This window comes from Oncorhynchus keta, chromosome 28 (assembly GCF_023373465.1).
Source record: "Oncorhynchus keta strain PuntledgeMale-10-30-2019 chromosome 28, Oket_V2, whole genome shotgun sequence".
Taxonomy (NCBI): Eukaryota; Metazoa; Chordata; class Actinopteri; order Salmoniformes; family Salmonidae; genus Oncorhynchus; species Oncorhynchus keta.
In genome coordinates this window covers 36,030,176-36,046,837 of record NC_068448.1, presented here as the reverse complement: position 1 = coordinate 36,046,837, position 16,662 = coordinate 36,030,176, and the positions used below count along the sequence as shown (strand labels likewise).

Below are 16,662 nucleotides of genomic sequence, written 5' to 3'. Positions count from 1 at the left end.
CTGAGCCGCCAGAGTCTCCCGTCTGTCCTGAGCCGCCAGAGTCGCCAGTCTACAAGGAGCCGCCAGAGTCGCCAGTCTACAAGGAACCGCCAGAGTCGCCAGTCTGCCAGGATCCGCCAGAGTCGTCAGCCAGTGGATACTTACCACGCCGCACATTGGTCCGATCCTTGTTTCACCTCTTCAGAGGAAGAAATCTGCCGTGACAAAAACACAAAAGGGGACGTATTTGCATTTGTTATGGTCTTGTGAAGGCTGGCTGAATTCTGGCAAAGAGTATGTTATTTTATCTCAGCATGTCTACAGATTCTCTCTTCTCCCTGTTTTTGTTTTTTGAAAATGTTGATAGTGGAGACAGAAGAGTGTTATCAGAAGAAACTGTGCAACCTAGCATTTATAAATGCATTGCCATTAATTGGAAGGTTGGCTATCCTCCCACAATGGATGGAAGAAATGTCAAATTATATATCAATAGATTAAGGGTATACTGTGCAACTTCCGTAACGTCTGTCTGCATTATATGGAATACAGTATGACAAACAGAGTCTGTATTGAAAGCATGCCCACATCAGGGGAGATACCTATTTAGGCAATCCCTAGCTGCTGGGCTGCTCAGTCCTGGCCCTGGGGCTCTGTCATACTGTTGGTTGACACTCTGGGCTTAGCCTAACACACCTGAAACCAATAATACATGTTTCACTAAGATCCTAAAGCTGAGTGGGGTGTGTTGGGTTGGGGTGCTGCAGGGCCGTGGACCCCTAGGGGCAGGACTGGGTGACCCAGCTAGATTGTGGTCCTTCTGTAGCTCAGTTGGTAGAGCATGGCGCTTGTAACGCCAGGGTAGTGGGTTCGATTCCCGGGACCACCCATACGTAGAATGTATGCACACATGAGACTGTAAGTCGCTTTGGATAAAAGTGTCTGCTAAATGGCATATATTATTGTGTACAAGTAAAAAGAGCTCTGCAGTACTATTAGGCCTATGATATGAATTATATGGAGGGTGTACTGTTTCTGTGTGTTAATGTGTAGGTATGTATGTATGTGTGTTTTTATAAAACTTTTATTTTCCAAACCATTCCTTGATATATAAAAAGATGGAGTTGAGTTATTGACTAGACTGGTGGGGGTTGGGCGTGCAGGTGACTCAGGCTGGCGAGGCTGTCTGGTTGAAATATGATATAGAGGATGTCTTAATAAAGACAATGAAACGTGTTTGTACTTCATTTGTAAGAGTTGTTCATTTGTCAGGCTATTGATTAAAGGTGCAACACAAGATAATATTGATTATTGAATTATCAATGATCTAGTTCAGTCTTATCAATCACTTAAACATATTTAATAATGATCTCTTACCTAGCTTGATGACTGGCAATTTTTGCTGACTTTATGTTGCTCTAAATAGAGAAGGCTAGAAGGGCCATGGATGCCCCCAAAAATGGGAGGAACCCCAGACCCCCATCAAGTTACCCCCCACACTTCTAAAACTAAAGTTGCGCCCCTGGAATAGACTGAAAGTGTGTAGTTTATGTTTAAGCTGCAGGGACCGCGTGGTACAATGAATATGACTGTGGGTTTTGGAGGCGGGGTGTGCAGCGATAATTTGTCTTTGGAGTTGAACATTGTTCAATAAACGCCCTCCTGAGTGCACGCTGTCCAACAGCGACACGGCGAAGACGTAGGGGGAACGTTCACTTTATTTGACTTTCCCTTCTCATTCGAAGACAGCTTTCTAAGACTGCTATGACGTCTCGCAGGTAAGACGGGTTTTATCGAAAACCATGGAACGAACCGGGAATAGTCCTTTCACCCATTATAAACAGCGTTTCATGACTTATCACAGGACATGTTTGGGACCTTCCGCTTACGAGCAAAAGTACTATGCATTTTCTCCGACTCTTTAAAACGCACGAAGCCCACAATGGTTGCTTCAATTAGGGGTATTTTTCGCTTTTGTCGGCATCTTGTAGCCTATTTGTGTGACAAAAGTTATTTAATGTGAGTTAATAGTTGCAATAAAACTGTCATTGGCAATTAGGTGGTATTACTTTCGTCTGATCATTTTACGCTTGTAAGCTATGGGACATCGCTAAACTAATGTGACGTTGAATAATAGATTGATATAAAAGCGACTGTTCATTGGGTGGATGGGTCTTCTTTAAACGAGGGTCTTATTTGCTCTAGCCCCAGTGCGCTCTCTCTCTCTCTCTCTCTCTGCTGTGTAGGAAATGGGCAGAAGTTGGCCTTTGATATCAAGGTGCATGGTTTGGCTTTTGCAGAGTGCTCTGTATTTGTCGTTGGAATGCAACAAAGTTGTTCAATTATTAACTGAAATGTGTCCCCTCATATCTTATTAATGTCAGTAAATAAGACATTTTTAAATGTACCCAGTGGGCACGCACTGGTTGATCAACGTTGGAATAGATGTTTAGTTGATTTCTGTGTCCAGTGGGTAGTGTCAGTCGCCTCATAAGAAAATGCAAAAATAATTTGAATGTAGCCACCACATATCTGATTCTCAGACTTGCTTTCAATGAGAATGATAGATCTATAACTCACATTTCTATGTTAATTTGGTCAGGTCGCCAGAGATCTGTATAATGATGAGATGCTCATGTCTCATGCCTTAACAATGGGAGTTGTTATCCCAAAGGCAGGAAGGCAGGCGACAAGCTTAGGTCCAAAATGAACTCATAGAAACGCATTGGGCAATTCATTTTTTTTTTTTTTTACAGATTCTGGCAAGAGTGAAACCTCTCTCTTCTCTTCCTCTCAGGGGTCGCCCCAAAAAGCTGCCCACTGGGCCTTTAACTGTAGTACAACCACTTAAGTACCACAACTGTAGGATGTATTTGAGTTCAGCAAAGGCTGTTCGTTGCAATATCAATCAAGACATTTTTGTTACATTCTCTGTGCAAGGTCAAACCATCATACCATATGTATATTGTGCTTTTTGAGGGAAGTGTGTAACTTTACTCATAAATCTACTTCTGTGTGGTTATGTTATGCTAGAGAGAGCCAAACCGAGAGCCCTATCTCTACCCAAAATCTGTCCACCCTAAGCAGATCCTTAATTATTAAGCAGGTGAGAGAATTTGTTTGTATGTGGAGCAATGAGAGTGTCAAATTTAGCCAAGATAAACATGAATTGCTATTTTGATATGAGGCTTATTCTAATAGAAGTGAAATTCGAGACTGTATATGCATATTCATCAAATATTCCCCATATTATTCAATTAACGAGGTGTATCCACCAATCCAAAGAGAGGAATAGGCAGAAGCTTGAAAGCCCGCAGTTCTGCTCTGTGGACATCAAATCCCATTGTTAGGGCGGAGACATATCGTCATTATATGCGTATCTCTGGTAATGCCTTTGTTGACATCTAGTCTACAGGTGGGCAGTTGCATATACCTGCAAGCCGAAATAACATTCATAAACATCAAACATTTGACAAAATACGAAACAAACCATGAGGTTTGTGTTTCTAACCAGTTGTACCTTAATATAATAACTGTAAAAAAGTAGAGGGGGGTATAGGGCTATTTTGGATTGATACAGATGAAGGCATCGGGAAGTTGATTTGAGATTTAACCACAAATGTTGTCCTGGGCAGTATTTTCCAATGTTCTGCTGAGTCTGTGGACGAAGAGATGTTTATTATGAAGAGTATGGACTCAAAATGCACCATGTCAGCAATCCTACGGGTTGACAGTGTACATAGACACCCCTATAAGAGTACGCTCTGAGTGAGAGAGATGCATCACATCAAAGTTTCCAAAAGCGGGATTGCCACAGTTTGGTAGAAGTAAAGCTGTGCAAACAAATTCATGGATGTTAGAGAACAACAATGTCATTTAGCAATGCGGTCATTGTGAGAAAATGCAAAGGCTTATGTTTCTGTTCTTTGAGAACAAAGTGCATCATTAATACTGCCTGGATGTGGCGTTAGATTCGATGCATTTATTCTGGCAGTTGATATAGGCAGAGGGGCTTCCATCATCTAAGTAATGGTAGGGGAAACACTAGTAGTAGTGAATTGGAGTTAGTTGGTTATAGGTTGTCACAATACAGTATCATATTATTTTGATACTGGTATTTCCCATGGCAAAAATAGGAAAACATTAGGCAGACCAACCTGCATAGTCCTTTATAGCTTGGAAAATAAGCAATGAGACTGAGTAACATTAGGACAGTTTTTCTCAAGAAATGGAAGTCTGCTTCATGTTTCGTTTTCCTTTCATATTTCTGGAAAACATAATGCTGCTATCTTGATAACCTAGTTGGTTAGTGGGTGTTTTTCCATCCTTTGTCATCAGTTCTGTTTAGTGTGAGGCTCAGTACTTCCTGCTCCTGTGAGCCACAGGATAACAGTTTGACACAGTCATCTGAACAATAGCCTGGGCGCCATCTTGGAAAGACCGAACTTACCATTTAGCAGTCAAAACTTTTGAGTCTCAGTTTTCACTTCAGATCAACCAATAGTTATCGTGTTCCTCCTCTATTATGTTTTGTTATGAAATGCAAAGTAGTTCGTGACATTGTGTTCAATGAACGGTATCATTTTCAGTAAGGCACATCCCAAACGTTCTAAAACCGGCGCTGTATATTTTATTTAACCTTTAGTTCATCAGTGAGTCATACTGAAACCAATGTCTTTTATTTTTTTTTTACAGATGAGCCCTTATCTATAGGAAATACACATGAAAATATACACAGAGTGTACAGAACATTAGGAACACATTCCTAATATTGCGTTGCACCCACTTTTGCCCTAAAAACAGCCTCAATTCGTCGGGGCATGGACTCTATAAAGGTGTCAAAAGCATTCCACAGGGATGCTGGCCCATATTGACTCCAATGCTTCCCACAATTGTGTCAAGTTGGCTGGGTGTCCTTTGGGTGGTGGACCATTCTTGATACACACAGGAAACTGTTGAGTGTGAAAAACCCAGCAGCGTTTCAGTTCCTGGTACCTACCCTGTTCAAATGCACTTAAATATTTAGTCTTGCTCATTCACCCTCTAAATGGCACACATGCAAAATCCTTTTCTTGATTGTCTCAAGGCTTAAACATCCTTCTTTAACATGTCTCTCGTGTTCATCTACACTGATTGGAGTGGATTTAACAGGTGACATCAATAAGGAATCATAGCATTCACCTGTATTCACCTGGTCAGTCTGTGTCATGGAAAGAGCAGGTGTTCATAATGTTTTGTCACACAGTATAAATACTCAATGCAAGCAGAAAGAAAAACAAACACATTAATCAGTAAGCTCAATCAGCTTTCTGAATTGCCCTAGAAGCACCAGAACATCAAATGTAAGTACATATTGAAGATCGTTTCATAAATAACGTGCAAGAAAGGTAAATCAGCGTTTAGTTAACACAGTAGAGACCGAAGGAATTTCCAGAGTTAGCCACCCCTGAGACTGATTGTGGTAACTCATAAATCTAAAGTTTAGTAATGATAGGTACTGTGGAAGTTTTTTTGTTATAAATGAAAAAATAGCCATGTAGCTACGTGACTTCAAAGAGGGCCAACCAACTTTCTGGTAGATGATGCAGCGATGAGTACTAAAACTGTCGCCTGTAATAAAGCACATTGCGCTATGATGAACCGCATCTAATGGCTTTATTGAAGTGGTAGCTGTTTTGAACTGCATGGATCACCATTGCGGTTGAATACATACTCGCTTTATGGTGCACTCCAATTGTATTGTCCTTGAGAAGTCAGCCTAGGCTACTGCTCAAATGTTGCTGTAATAGACCTACATATTTGTCCTCTGCATGGTGTTTTGTTGCAGGTTTAGTGTTTTGGCTTCTCATTGTCAATCTTTAAAAACTGAAGCCAGACTGCAACATTTTAGTGGTCTAGCTTGGACTGTGGCATGTGTGTGTACACTTTCCCTCTGCTGCGCGCTGTAAACGGGAGACACGAAAGCGGCGCAATTGAAGTGTAATTCACCGATACGAGCGCATCAGGCTGTAATTGTAGAAAGTAGATTACTCAACTATTGACTCATTTATTCTTGTTTGTGTGTCCTATTAAGCCCGCGGGTCTTGTGTTTGATATGTGTGCTGGCCTATTAGCCACGTTATGACTGGATTTTGATTTGGTTTATTAGGATCCCCATTAGCTGACGCCAGTGGCGTCACAGCTAGTATTACTGGGGTCTGACATATATAACGATAAATGAATTACAGACAAAAGACTTCAGCATTTACACACATTTTTAAAAAATTAACATGTAGCGTGTGTGCATCTATCAGTTATACATACATGTCAGTACACACACATGTACATGTACTAATAGTTGATTGTATTGACATTTCCAGCCTTAGTTAAAATTGTCCGTTTTTTTTGTTGTTCAAAATGATTGAAACTCAAAACCGTGCATCCTGAATGGGTGGAGGCAGCAAACAATGTATCAGGTCAGCTGTGATTTACAACCTGGTAGCAATGTGTTTTGGACTACCAAGAAATGTATTGGTGAATTATATTAATCATGCATTGAACTGTATCCATCTATTATACCAACAAATGCCTTACTGTACGTCATGTAATTTTGAGTCAAATATAACCTATTTTTAAAACCTATAAAGTTGGTTTTGAAGCATTAACTGGGAATTAGATTTTTTTTAAACTGATATTACGATTGTCCGTTTGTTAAATATCTGCAGATTAGTTAAAACGCTGTCAGTCCCACTTTTAAGGAAGGCATCTAGCTCACCACAGGAAGTAAATTGTTGAAATAAAAACAAAGATTCACTAGAACGTGACGGGTTAACCGTCGAGTCAGCTCGAGGCTGGCAGAGGGAAGAGCAGCCTATTGACTGACCAGGGTCAATTAAACCACTGTTTCTCTCAAATAAAAAGCCTGCCGAGATAAAATGCAGATTGGCATAAGTGATACGTTCATTATTCTCAGTTATGATGCCAGAGTCAGTCAGAACTTTCTTAGCCAGGGTAGAAGAGGAGTTTGTACGCCTCAGTGCATTTACTGTTTTTTAAGGATCACCAGGAGAGTCAGAGATGGAGTTTAAAAATAGCTTGATTTTGCTTTCTTAATCGAGATCGTATGGCTGCACGATTTGGACAAAATATCTAAATTGCGACTATTTTGCCAGATATTGCGATTATGAATTGAGATTTTCAAGCACTTGGGGAAAAAACTGGTTATTCCATCAGACAAGTGTCAGGTTAGATAACGTCGCTGCTGAAATGAGATCATATGAATGAAGACATACTGTGCTAACTGAATACAAAACCAATTGAAACAACATTGTTTATACATATGCTAATAGATAGGATTATTACACCTGCAAATTAACAAAACAAACATACATTTTTAAATTAACATGATCATCAAAATATCGTATGCTATAAGAGCAGCACTTAATTAATTAATAACATTAATAACCTAAGTTAATTATTTAGTCGGGCACCATAGTCTGCAGATGGAATAGGAAGCGTATGATTGTGTAATTATGTATAAGTAGTCTCAATCATTATTATAATTAAAATGTAAGTCAAAGTGCCTTAACATGTAACACGTAGCCTACCAATTGCAAAGGTGCAGCCTGTGTCCAAAACATTGGAGTCTGGTCCAGTCTGGCCCACGTTTGCGGCGTTATCGTTAATCACACTTGCTGTTCCGCATTCAGGCCCCAGGCAGCTAAAGCGTCTCTCAACCCCAGACTGTTGTTTTCTCCCATGTGATCTCCAGTGAAGTAGCCTATGGTGTTTGCAAGCACCAACAATTCGGTTGAAACTTCTCATCAATAAAGTGTACTTTCAAACTAATGTAGGGCTTGGTTGTTCTACTAGACCGAAGGTAATGATCAACGTGTGAGTTTCAACTTCTCCCTTCATTTTGTTATACAGTGTTGGGATGACAATTTGGGAGAAATACAGAGCCTTTAGAAAGTATTCTCACCCCTTGACCTTTTTCCACATTTTGTTGTGTTACAGCCTGAATTTTAGATTGATTAAAATTGAGGTTGTGTGACCTACACACAATACTCAATATCAAAGTGGAATAATCTTAACTTTTTTATTTTTTTAAACTAATTAATAAAAATGAAAAGCTGAAATGTCTTGAGTCAATAAGTATTCAACCCCTCTGTTATGGCATGACTAAATAAGTTCAGGAGTAGAAATGTGCTTAACAAGTCACATAACAAATTGCATGGACTCACTCTGTGTGCAATAATAGTGGTTAACATGATTTCGTAGCCCACAAATAAAATGATCTGTAAGCCCCTCAGTTGAGCAGTGAATTTCAAACAGAGTTTACCTCAAAGACCAGGGAGGTTTTCCAATGCCTCGCAAAGAAGGGCACTTACTGGTAGATGGGTAAATAAAAGCAGACATTGAATGTTCCTTTGAGCATGGTGAAGTTAGTAATTACACTTTGGATGTTACACCCAGTCACAACAAAGAGACAGGCGTCCTTCCTAACTCAGTTGCCAGAGAGGAAGGAAACCGCTCAGGGATTTCAACATGAGGCCAATGGTGACTTTAAAACAGTTACATAGTTTAATGGCTGTGATAGGAAACTGAGGATAGATCAACAACATTGTATTTACCCCACAATACCAACCTAATTGACAACAATACTAACCTAACTGACGGAGTGAAAGAAGGAAGCCTGCACAGAATATAAATACTCCAAAACATGCACCCTGCAGTAAAACTGCAAAAAATATGGGGAAGAAATTAACTTTATGTCCTGAATACAAAGCGTTGTTGGAGTTGACCAAAACATAACACATCACTGAGTACCACTCTTCATATTTTTAAGCATAGTGGTTGCTGCATCGTGTATGCTTGTCATCGGCAAGGACTATGACGTTTTTGGGGTAAACAGAATAGAGCCAAGCACAGGTACAATCCTAGAGGAAAACCTGGTTCAGTCTGCTTTCCAACAGATACTGGGAGACAAATTCACAAATCCTTTCAGCAGGACAATAACCTAAAACTCAAGGCCAAATCTACGCTGGAGTTGCTTACCAAGACGACATTGTATGTTCCTGAGTGGCCGAGTTACAGGTTTGACTTAAATCGGCTCGAACATCAATGGCAAGACTTGACAATGGCTACATAGCAATGATCAACAACCAACTTAACAGAGCTTGAAGAATTTAAAGAATAATGTGCAAATATTGTACAAAACAGGTGCAAAGCTCTTAGAGACTTACCCAGAAAGACTTAAAGCTGTAATTGTTGCCAAATGTGCTTTTAACATTGACTCAGGAGGTTGAATGCTCTTTCCATGACATGGCAGTGTTTCCCAAACTCAGTCCTGGAGACCCACAGGGGTTCACATTTTGGTTTTTGCACTAGTGCTACACAGCTGATTATCAGCTATGTAGTGCTAGGGCAAGAAACTAAACGTGCACCCATTGGGGTCCCCAGGAGCGAGTTTGGGAAACACTGAATAGACTGTCCAGGTGAATCCAGTTGAAAGCTACGATCCCTTATTGATGTCACTTGTTAAATCCTCTTCAATCAGTATAGATGAAGGAGGGAGACAGGTTAAAGAAGGATTTTTAAGCCTTGAGACAATTGAGACATGGATTTTGTGTGTGCGCCATTGAGGGTGAATGGGCAAGACAGGGTATGGTAGTAGGTGCCAGGCATACCAGTTTGTGTCAAGAATCAAATCAAGTTTTATTAGTCACATGCGCCGAATACAACACCTTACCGTGAAATACTTACTTACGAGCCCCTAACCAACAGTGCAGTTTTTTAAAAATACTGCAGCGCTGCTGCGTTTCAAATAAAATTTGACCGTTTCCCGTGTGTATCAAGAATGGTCCACCACCTAAAGGACATCCAGCCAACTTGACACAACTGTGGGAAGCATTGAAGTCAACACGGGCCAGCATCCTTCTGGAACGCTTTCGACACCGTGTAGAGTCCATGCCCCGATGAATTGAGGCTGTTCTGAGGGCATTTCAATCCCACCTTGTAACGCAACCAAATGTGGAAAAAGTCAAGGGGTGTGAATACTTTCTGAAAGCACTGTATGTGTGAGATTGTATCCTTTAATCTGCTATGGCTGAGGGTGTTTGCTGCTGTCTTTTTTCACCATGCAATTGTTGTAAAGTAAGGGCTGGTTCTTCTTCAAATGGTTCAATAAATGTCAGGTTGCCTCTTGCTGTTGCCACAACTCTGAAGCTCTTTTTGCATAACTCTCGCATTTGGTTGACATCAGTTCGCCTGTAGCCGAAATACTGCCATACCGCCTAATATGCACCCTTCAGTACTCATGTTTCCGACACTCTGTGAAGCCCTTTTCTCTCGTCACCAGGAATTCACGATAAGAGCTGCTATAATTACCAATGGAATCAAATCCTCTAATCTCCCCTCCTGCTGTGTTTGAGTTAGGTTAGGTTATCACATTTTGATATCCTTTCCAGCACCTGTTTGATGCATGAACACATCACTCTCAAATGTATGTGCCAGTTTGTCATTTCGTTGGTTGGTTTGGTTGGAAATGTGTTTCTTCTGTTATTTGTAACTGTATGATTCAAAGTCTATGCAGTTTTTGTGTGGTGAAAAAAAGGCAACAGGTTTAGGTCAGAGAAAGGAAGTCACTGTTACTGGCTAATTACTACCTAATACCATTTAAAAGGGGCAGCTCACAACTACCAGAGGCAAAGTTTTTGAAATATGAAAAACTATCCCTTTAAACATGTACATTTCTGACTTCATAATATTGCTCCAATTGGAATTACAATAACATACATTTTAACAACCAGGGGCTAAAGTTGCATTTTTAAGTGAGCAGTCTAGGCGTTCTATTGTTATTTTTAACTGTCAGTTTTTCTTTCTGCTTTCTTCTAAATTATGACTGATCAACCTGTTTGCTTCAACAAATGTGCAATGGTGGTTATCAAGGCATGGGCCATGACAATGTACACTCTCAGACAATGTATAACGGTGCACACAATCAGGAAGATGAGTTACCCCTGAAAACAGATGGGGTTAGTCCATAATATCCCTCAAATACTTATATGGCTATCATGCGCAACATCAAAGCGCTACGTTAACTGCTAGCTTCTAGACGCTAGCTGGCTACATAGTGATGTGAGGCATCTATCCGCTGAGGGTGGGTTTGCACTGCATGTACTGTAAATAACCCAAGATCATCAGCTGTTCTAAAAATACCAGCAGCATGACCAAAATCCACACCCCAGGGCTTGTCTGTGACCGATATAGCCCTAATGGGGCTTTCATGCAGCATTCGGGGCACTAAGTATATCACCTTTTTGTCACCAGGCCTAGCCAGGACTTTAAATAGCCACGGCTGTATTGAACTTGAGACATTATGTAAGAGGATAGAGAGCCTGGCGTGCTGGATGCACGTGGGGCCTCTGTTTCCCCTGTCTGTCTGAGCAAGCTAGCGCTCTGCTATGTTTGTCCGCTGAGCCATGGCTCTGACTGTGTTGCTCTCCCTTCCTCTCTTTCCCTTCTTCTACCCTTCTCCCTCGCTCTACCTCATGCTCTGTATGTCGAATTTTATGCAAGTCTCTCAATGACAGTTTTATTTCTCTCTCCTCTCTCGCTCTCTTTCTCTCTCCCTTCCAGTGCTCAATGCATAATACAAGGAAGTGAAGCGCCTGGTAGTTGTCAAGGAAAACCTATTCTTGGAAAGCCCTGAGTCACTCCTGCAGTCATGTTCTGTGGAGATAACTATGATACTTGTAGCATGAGGACACCACAGAAAGGGCATACTTCATGTCTTTTTATATTTCTAATTGTATTTTTAACTTGTGTAATTTATAGTACAGTAAGTCAAGTTGTCTAAATGGGTAAACAAAATGAGAAACAAGATTTTCCACTTTTTTTCCCGAAAGCGAGATGGGACAAGCATGGATACTACCAGTTAATCATTCAACTCTGCATACAGAAAAAGTGAAAGGGCAAACACATTTGCCCCAGACTTACACAACAACCAACCAAATCATAGTTTGACAAAAAAATCCCATTCTGGTTTTCAGCGAAAAGGTACACGGAAGGGCTGTCCACTCATACCACATCACATTGGTTTATTGTATGAATACCATTGTAACATTTTACCTAAAGCATTCAGTTATAATGCTTTATAACTTGTTATATACAGTTATTAGCCTTTATAATTTCTTAGAACAATGCGTATAATGTCTCTTTTATGCGCCAATGAAAGGCAATAGAGGAGCCTGCAGTCTCTTGAGGGTGAACTTGTTAACCATTAGCATCTTCATAGCAGACTGAATAGGACCCCTGGGACTGGATCAAGCTTAAGCACGGGGTTTAAAATGGGAAACTCTTAATAAACTGGCCTGGCCTCAAGGTGTCATGTCTGGGCACAGGCTGCTAGTGACGTGAGCTTTCTGGGAAAAGTCAACTGGTTTCTTGACTTCAGTGTGACCTATAATTATAATGTATATTCTTTATTTATTGGCGAAGTAGATGGCATGGCTGAGCATTGAATGCTGCTCAAAATTAAAATGTAAAAATGTTTGCATTTGTCCTTGTCAGCGTCATGTCTACCTTTATTCATCCACAATGTCTTGCTTGACATGCAGTAGCAATTCTCCATAGGGCTTATTCCTCTCAAATGTAAGTAATCATATACAGTGCCTTCGGAAAGTATTCAGACCCTTAGACTTTTCCCACATTTTGTTACGTTACAGCCTTAATAACCTAAAATGGATTAAAAAAAAATAAAAAAAATCAGCAACTCTACGCACAATGCCCCAAAATCACATAGCAAAAGCAGGTTTTTAGAATTTTTGAAAATGTATTCAAATAAAAACAGATTCAGTCTTCAGTATTCAGGCCCTTTGCTATGAGACTCGAAATTGAGCACAGGTGCATCCTGTTTACATTTATCATTCTTGAGATGTTTCTACAACTTGATTGGAGTCCACCTGTGGTAAATTCAATTGATTGAACATGATTTGGAAAGGCACACACCTGTCTATAGAAGGTCCCACAGTTGACAGTGCATGTCAGAGCAAAAACCAAACCATGAGGTCAAAGGAATTGTCCGTAGAGCTCCGAGACACGACTGTGTCGAGGCACAGATCTGGGGAAGGGTACCAAAAAATGTCTGCAGAATTGAAGGTCCCCAAGAACACAGGGGCCTCCATCATTCTTAAATGGAAGAAGTTTGGAACCACCAAGACTCTTCCTGGAGCTGGCCGCCCGGGCCAAATAGAGCAATCGGGAGAAGGGTCTTCGTCAGGGAGGTGACCAAGAACCGATGGTCACTCTGACAGAGCTCTGGAGTTCCTCTGTGGAGATGGGAGAACCTTCCAGAAGGACAACCATTTCTGCAGCTCTCGGCCAATCAGGCCATTATGGTAGAGTGGCCAGACGGAAGCCACTCCTCAGTAAAAGGCACATGACAGCCCGCTTGGAGTTTGACAAAAGGCACCTAAAGACTCTCAGGCCATGAGAAACTAGATTCTGCTTCGGGACAAGTCTCAATGTCCTTGGGTAGCCCAGCCAGAGCCCGGACTTGAAGCCGATCGAATATCTCTGAAGAGACCTGAAAATAGCTGTGCAGCAACGCTCCCATCCAACATGGTAGAGCTTGAGAGGATCTGCAGAAAATAATTGGATAAACTCCCCAGATACACCTGTGCCAAGCTTGTAGCGCCATACCCAAGAAGACTCGAGGCTGTAATCCTTACCAAAGGTGCTTCAACAAAGTACTGAGTAAAGGGTCTGAATACTGAATATTTTTATAAATTAGCCAACATTTCTTAACCTGTTTTTACTTTCACATTATGGGGTATTATGTGTATATTTATGAGGAGAAAAAAACAATTTAATAATTTCTAGAATAAGGCTGTAACCTAACAGAATGTGGAAAAAGTCAAGGGGTCTGAATACTTTCCGAAAGCACTGCATCTTGCCATTCTTAAGAGTGCAATCATTGGCATGTCTAATTTCAGTGCTTTCATCTTCTATCTGATTTTATCAATTTCTAGATAATTTCAAGATATTCTCCATTTGTTTCACTGTTCCATTTTTTCCTGAATGTTTCATTTGTATTGAAAATGCATTTAATATTGTGTTGCAATGTAATTTAAGCATTGCATCAGCATCATTTGAAAATGCCAGAACTAACTCATGTAGGCCAGCTTCTGTATCCACCAGTACTACTGTATGTCCACCAGTACTGTATGTCCACCAGTATCTCCCACATAACAGCAACATAGACTCCAATATGCCAATAGAGAGCATATAGACTTTACATCGTTTTCTATGTTATACATCTTTACTAGGCAAGGTGGTCAGTAATGTCCTACTGTGCATGTAGACTAGACCTTTCAATGTGCCTTGCTTGGGAACTGGCAACCACAAGGAAGGAAGTCTGAATTAGGAGTAGGGGTCTTCAGTTGGAGTGGAGACGGTGCCGTGTCATGTAGGTCCCCAGAGGGACAGCCTGATAGCCGCTCCGATGAGCCTATCAAGGCCCTTTGCACTCATCCAAATCCGAGATTAAATGCCCCCGCCTCTCTTGCTTAAACCCGCAGAGGCAGCACTCCTACAAGTCCTTGCCCTCCCCCCTCGTTCCTCCCTCCCTTCCCCTCCTTGTGTAACCGTGCCGGGCTGGATTACTAAGCTCTGAGGCAACTGAACCGGGGGGCCCTGACAAGCTCTGACCAGAATGGTTAGGTAGGGGGAGAAAACTCTCATTCACTTCCTGACATTCATTAACAGCCTTATTTATTTATATATTTTTTTTCTCACCCACATGCATTGGGTCTTACCAGTAGATTGCTGTTACGTTGCTAGTGCAACGCACTTGGTCAAGTTGGTCTCAGGCTTCAATGGTTGACAGTTTATAACCTTGTGTGCATTTTGGAGGGTCTGGCTGGAGTGGACTGAGTGGGTGTGCTTATTTGTGGACATGTGGTCCGTGTTAGAGCTTTCTGAGGGAAGTGAGCCTGCTAACTGTTAAATGTTTGGGGATAGACCTGGGCAGTGTGGTCCCTCTCAGAGTAGCTTAGGCCAGGGAGAGAGAGGGGGGCAGATCAGTGCAGTAATTGGTGAGAAGTGCTCTTTGTTCTATTGAGGGGTCAGGGGTCAAACAAGGGGTGACCTCCTGCCTGATCCCCATTAGCAGGCAGGCGAATGTGTGTTTAAGTGCATTGGGGTGGGGGTTGCAGACTAGATGGACTAAAGCCCAAAACAGAAAAGGATACTGACCACTCTCTCTCGCACGTTGACCTGCAATGGACACAAAGCGTCGGCCACTTTGTCGGGCATTTGTTTCAATATCAAAACAAACAAAACAAAGCTCTCTGAACATTGTTGCATGTGTTTTGGAATGGGTGGCCAGTGATAAACTGGTCCTGAACAACTCTAAGCATTGTATTTGGTACAAATCATTCCCTATGTTCTATGGAAATTAATGGTGTAGTTGAGGCGACTAAATTACTTGACGTTGCCTTAGATTGTAAACTGTCATGGTCAAAACATATAGATTCAATGGTTGTAAATATGGGGAGAGGTCTGTCTGTAATAAAGAGATGCTCTGCTTTTTAAATTATTTTTTTCTCCCCAATTTCATGGTATCCAATTGTTAGTAGTTACTATCTTGTCTCATCGCTACAACTCCCGTACGGGCTCGGGAGAGAAGAAGGTTGATACACAACCCAAACAAGCCGCACTGCTTCTTAACACAGCGCGATCCAACCCGGAAGCCAGCCGCACCAATGTGTCGGAAGAAACACCATGCACCTGGCAACCTGGTTAGCATGCACTGCACCCGTCCCGCCACAGGAGTCGCTAGTGCACGATGAGACAAGGATATCCCTGCCGGCCAAAACCTCCCTAACCCGGACAACGCTAGGCCAATTGTGCGTCGCCCCACGGACCTCCCGGTCGCGGCCGGCTGCGACAGAGCCTGGGCGCAAACCCAGAGTCTCTGGTGGCACAGCTAGCACTGCGTTGCAGTTCCCTAGACCACTGCGCCACCCGGGAGGCCATGCTCTGCTTTTCTGACAGGACACTCCAAAAAGCAAGTTCTGCAGGCTCTAGTTTTGTCTTAACTTGATTATTGTCCAGTCGTGTGGTCCAGTGCTGCAAGGAAAGACCTATTTGAGCTGCAGGCGGCCCAGAACAGAGCAGCACATCTTGCTCTTCATTGTATTCAAAGGGCTGATATACATTCTATGCAGTCTCTCTTGGCTAAGAGTTGAGGAGAGACTGACTGCATCACTTCTTTTTATAAGAAACAATGTGTTGAAAATCCCAAATTGTTTGCATAGTCAATTTACACAACTCTGACACACACACATATCCCACCTGACATGCCACCAGGGGTCTTTTCACAGTTTCCAAATCCAGAACAAATTCAAGAAGCATACGGTATTATATAGAGCCATTTTTGCATGGAATTACGTTCCATCTCTTATTGCTCAAATAAACAGCAAACCTGGTTTAAAAAAAAAAATATATATATATATATATATATATATATATATAGCAACACCTCATGGCACAATGCCTCTCCCCTATTTGACCTAGATAGTTTGTATGTATTTATATGTAGGCTACGTGTGTCTTTAAAACATTTTTATGTAGTTCTGTACTTCAGCTGTTCTTGTCTATTAATGTTCTGTATTATGTCATGTTTTGTGTGGACCCCAGGAA

At 41.5% G+C, this 16,662-nt stretch overlaps 1 protein-coding gene across 6 annotated transcripts in view; it reads left to right on the top strand.

Moving 5' to 3' along the window:
• The first annotated feature begins 1,590 nt into the window (after positions 1-1,590).
• The window catches only part of ptpn11b (protein tyrosine phosphatase non-receptor type 11b), a 58,389-nt gene continuing 43,317 nt past the window's right edge, over positions 1,591-16,662 (top strand). For 4 of the 6 annotated variants that reach the window (XM_035740979.2, XM_035740978.2, XM_052482898.1 and 1 more), the window contains exon 1: positions 1,591-1,754. In XM_035740979.2, coding sequence (XP_035596872.1) covers positions 1,741-1,754 — 14 coding nt within the window. In that variant the 5' untranslated portion in view covers positions 1,591-1,740. Of the gene's footprint in view, positions 1,755-5,152; positions 5,319-14,656; positions 14,680-16,662 lie in introns of those variants that run through there. The other 2 variants (XM_035740981.2, XM_035740980.2) reach the window with 2 other exon arrangements.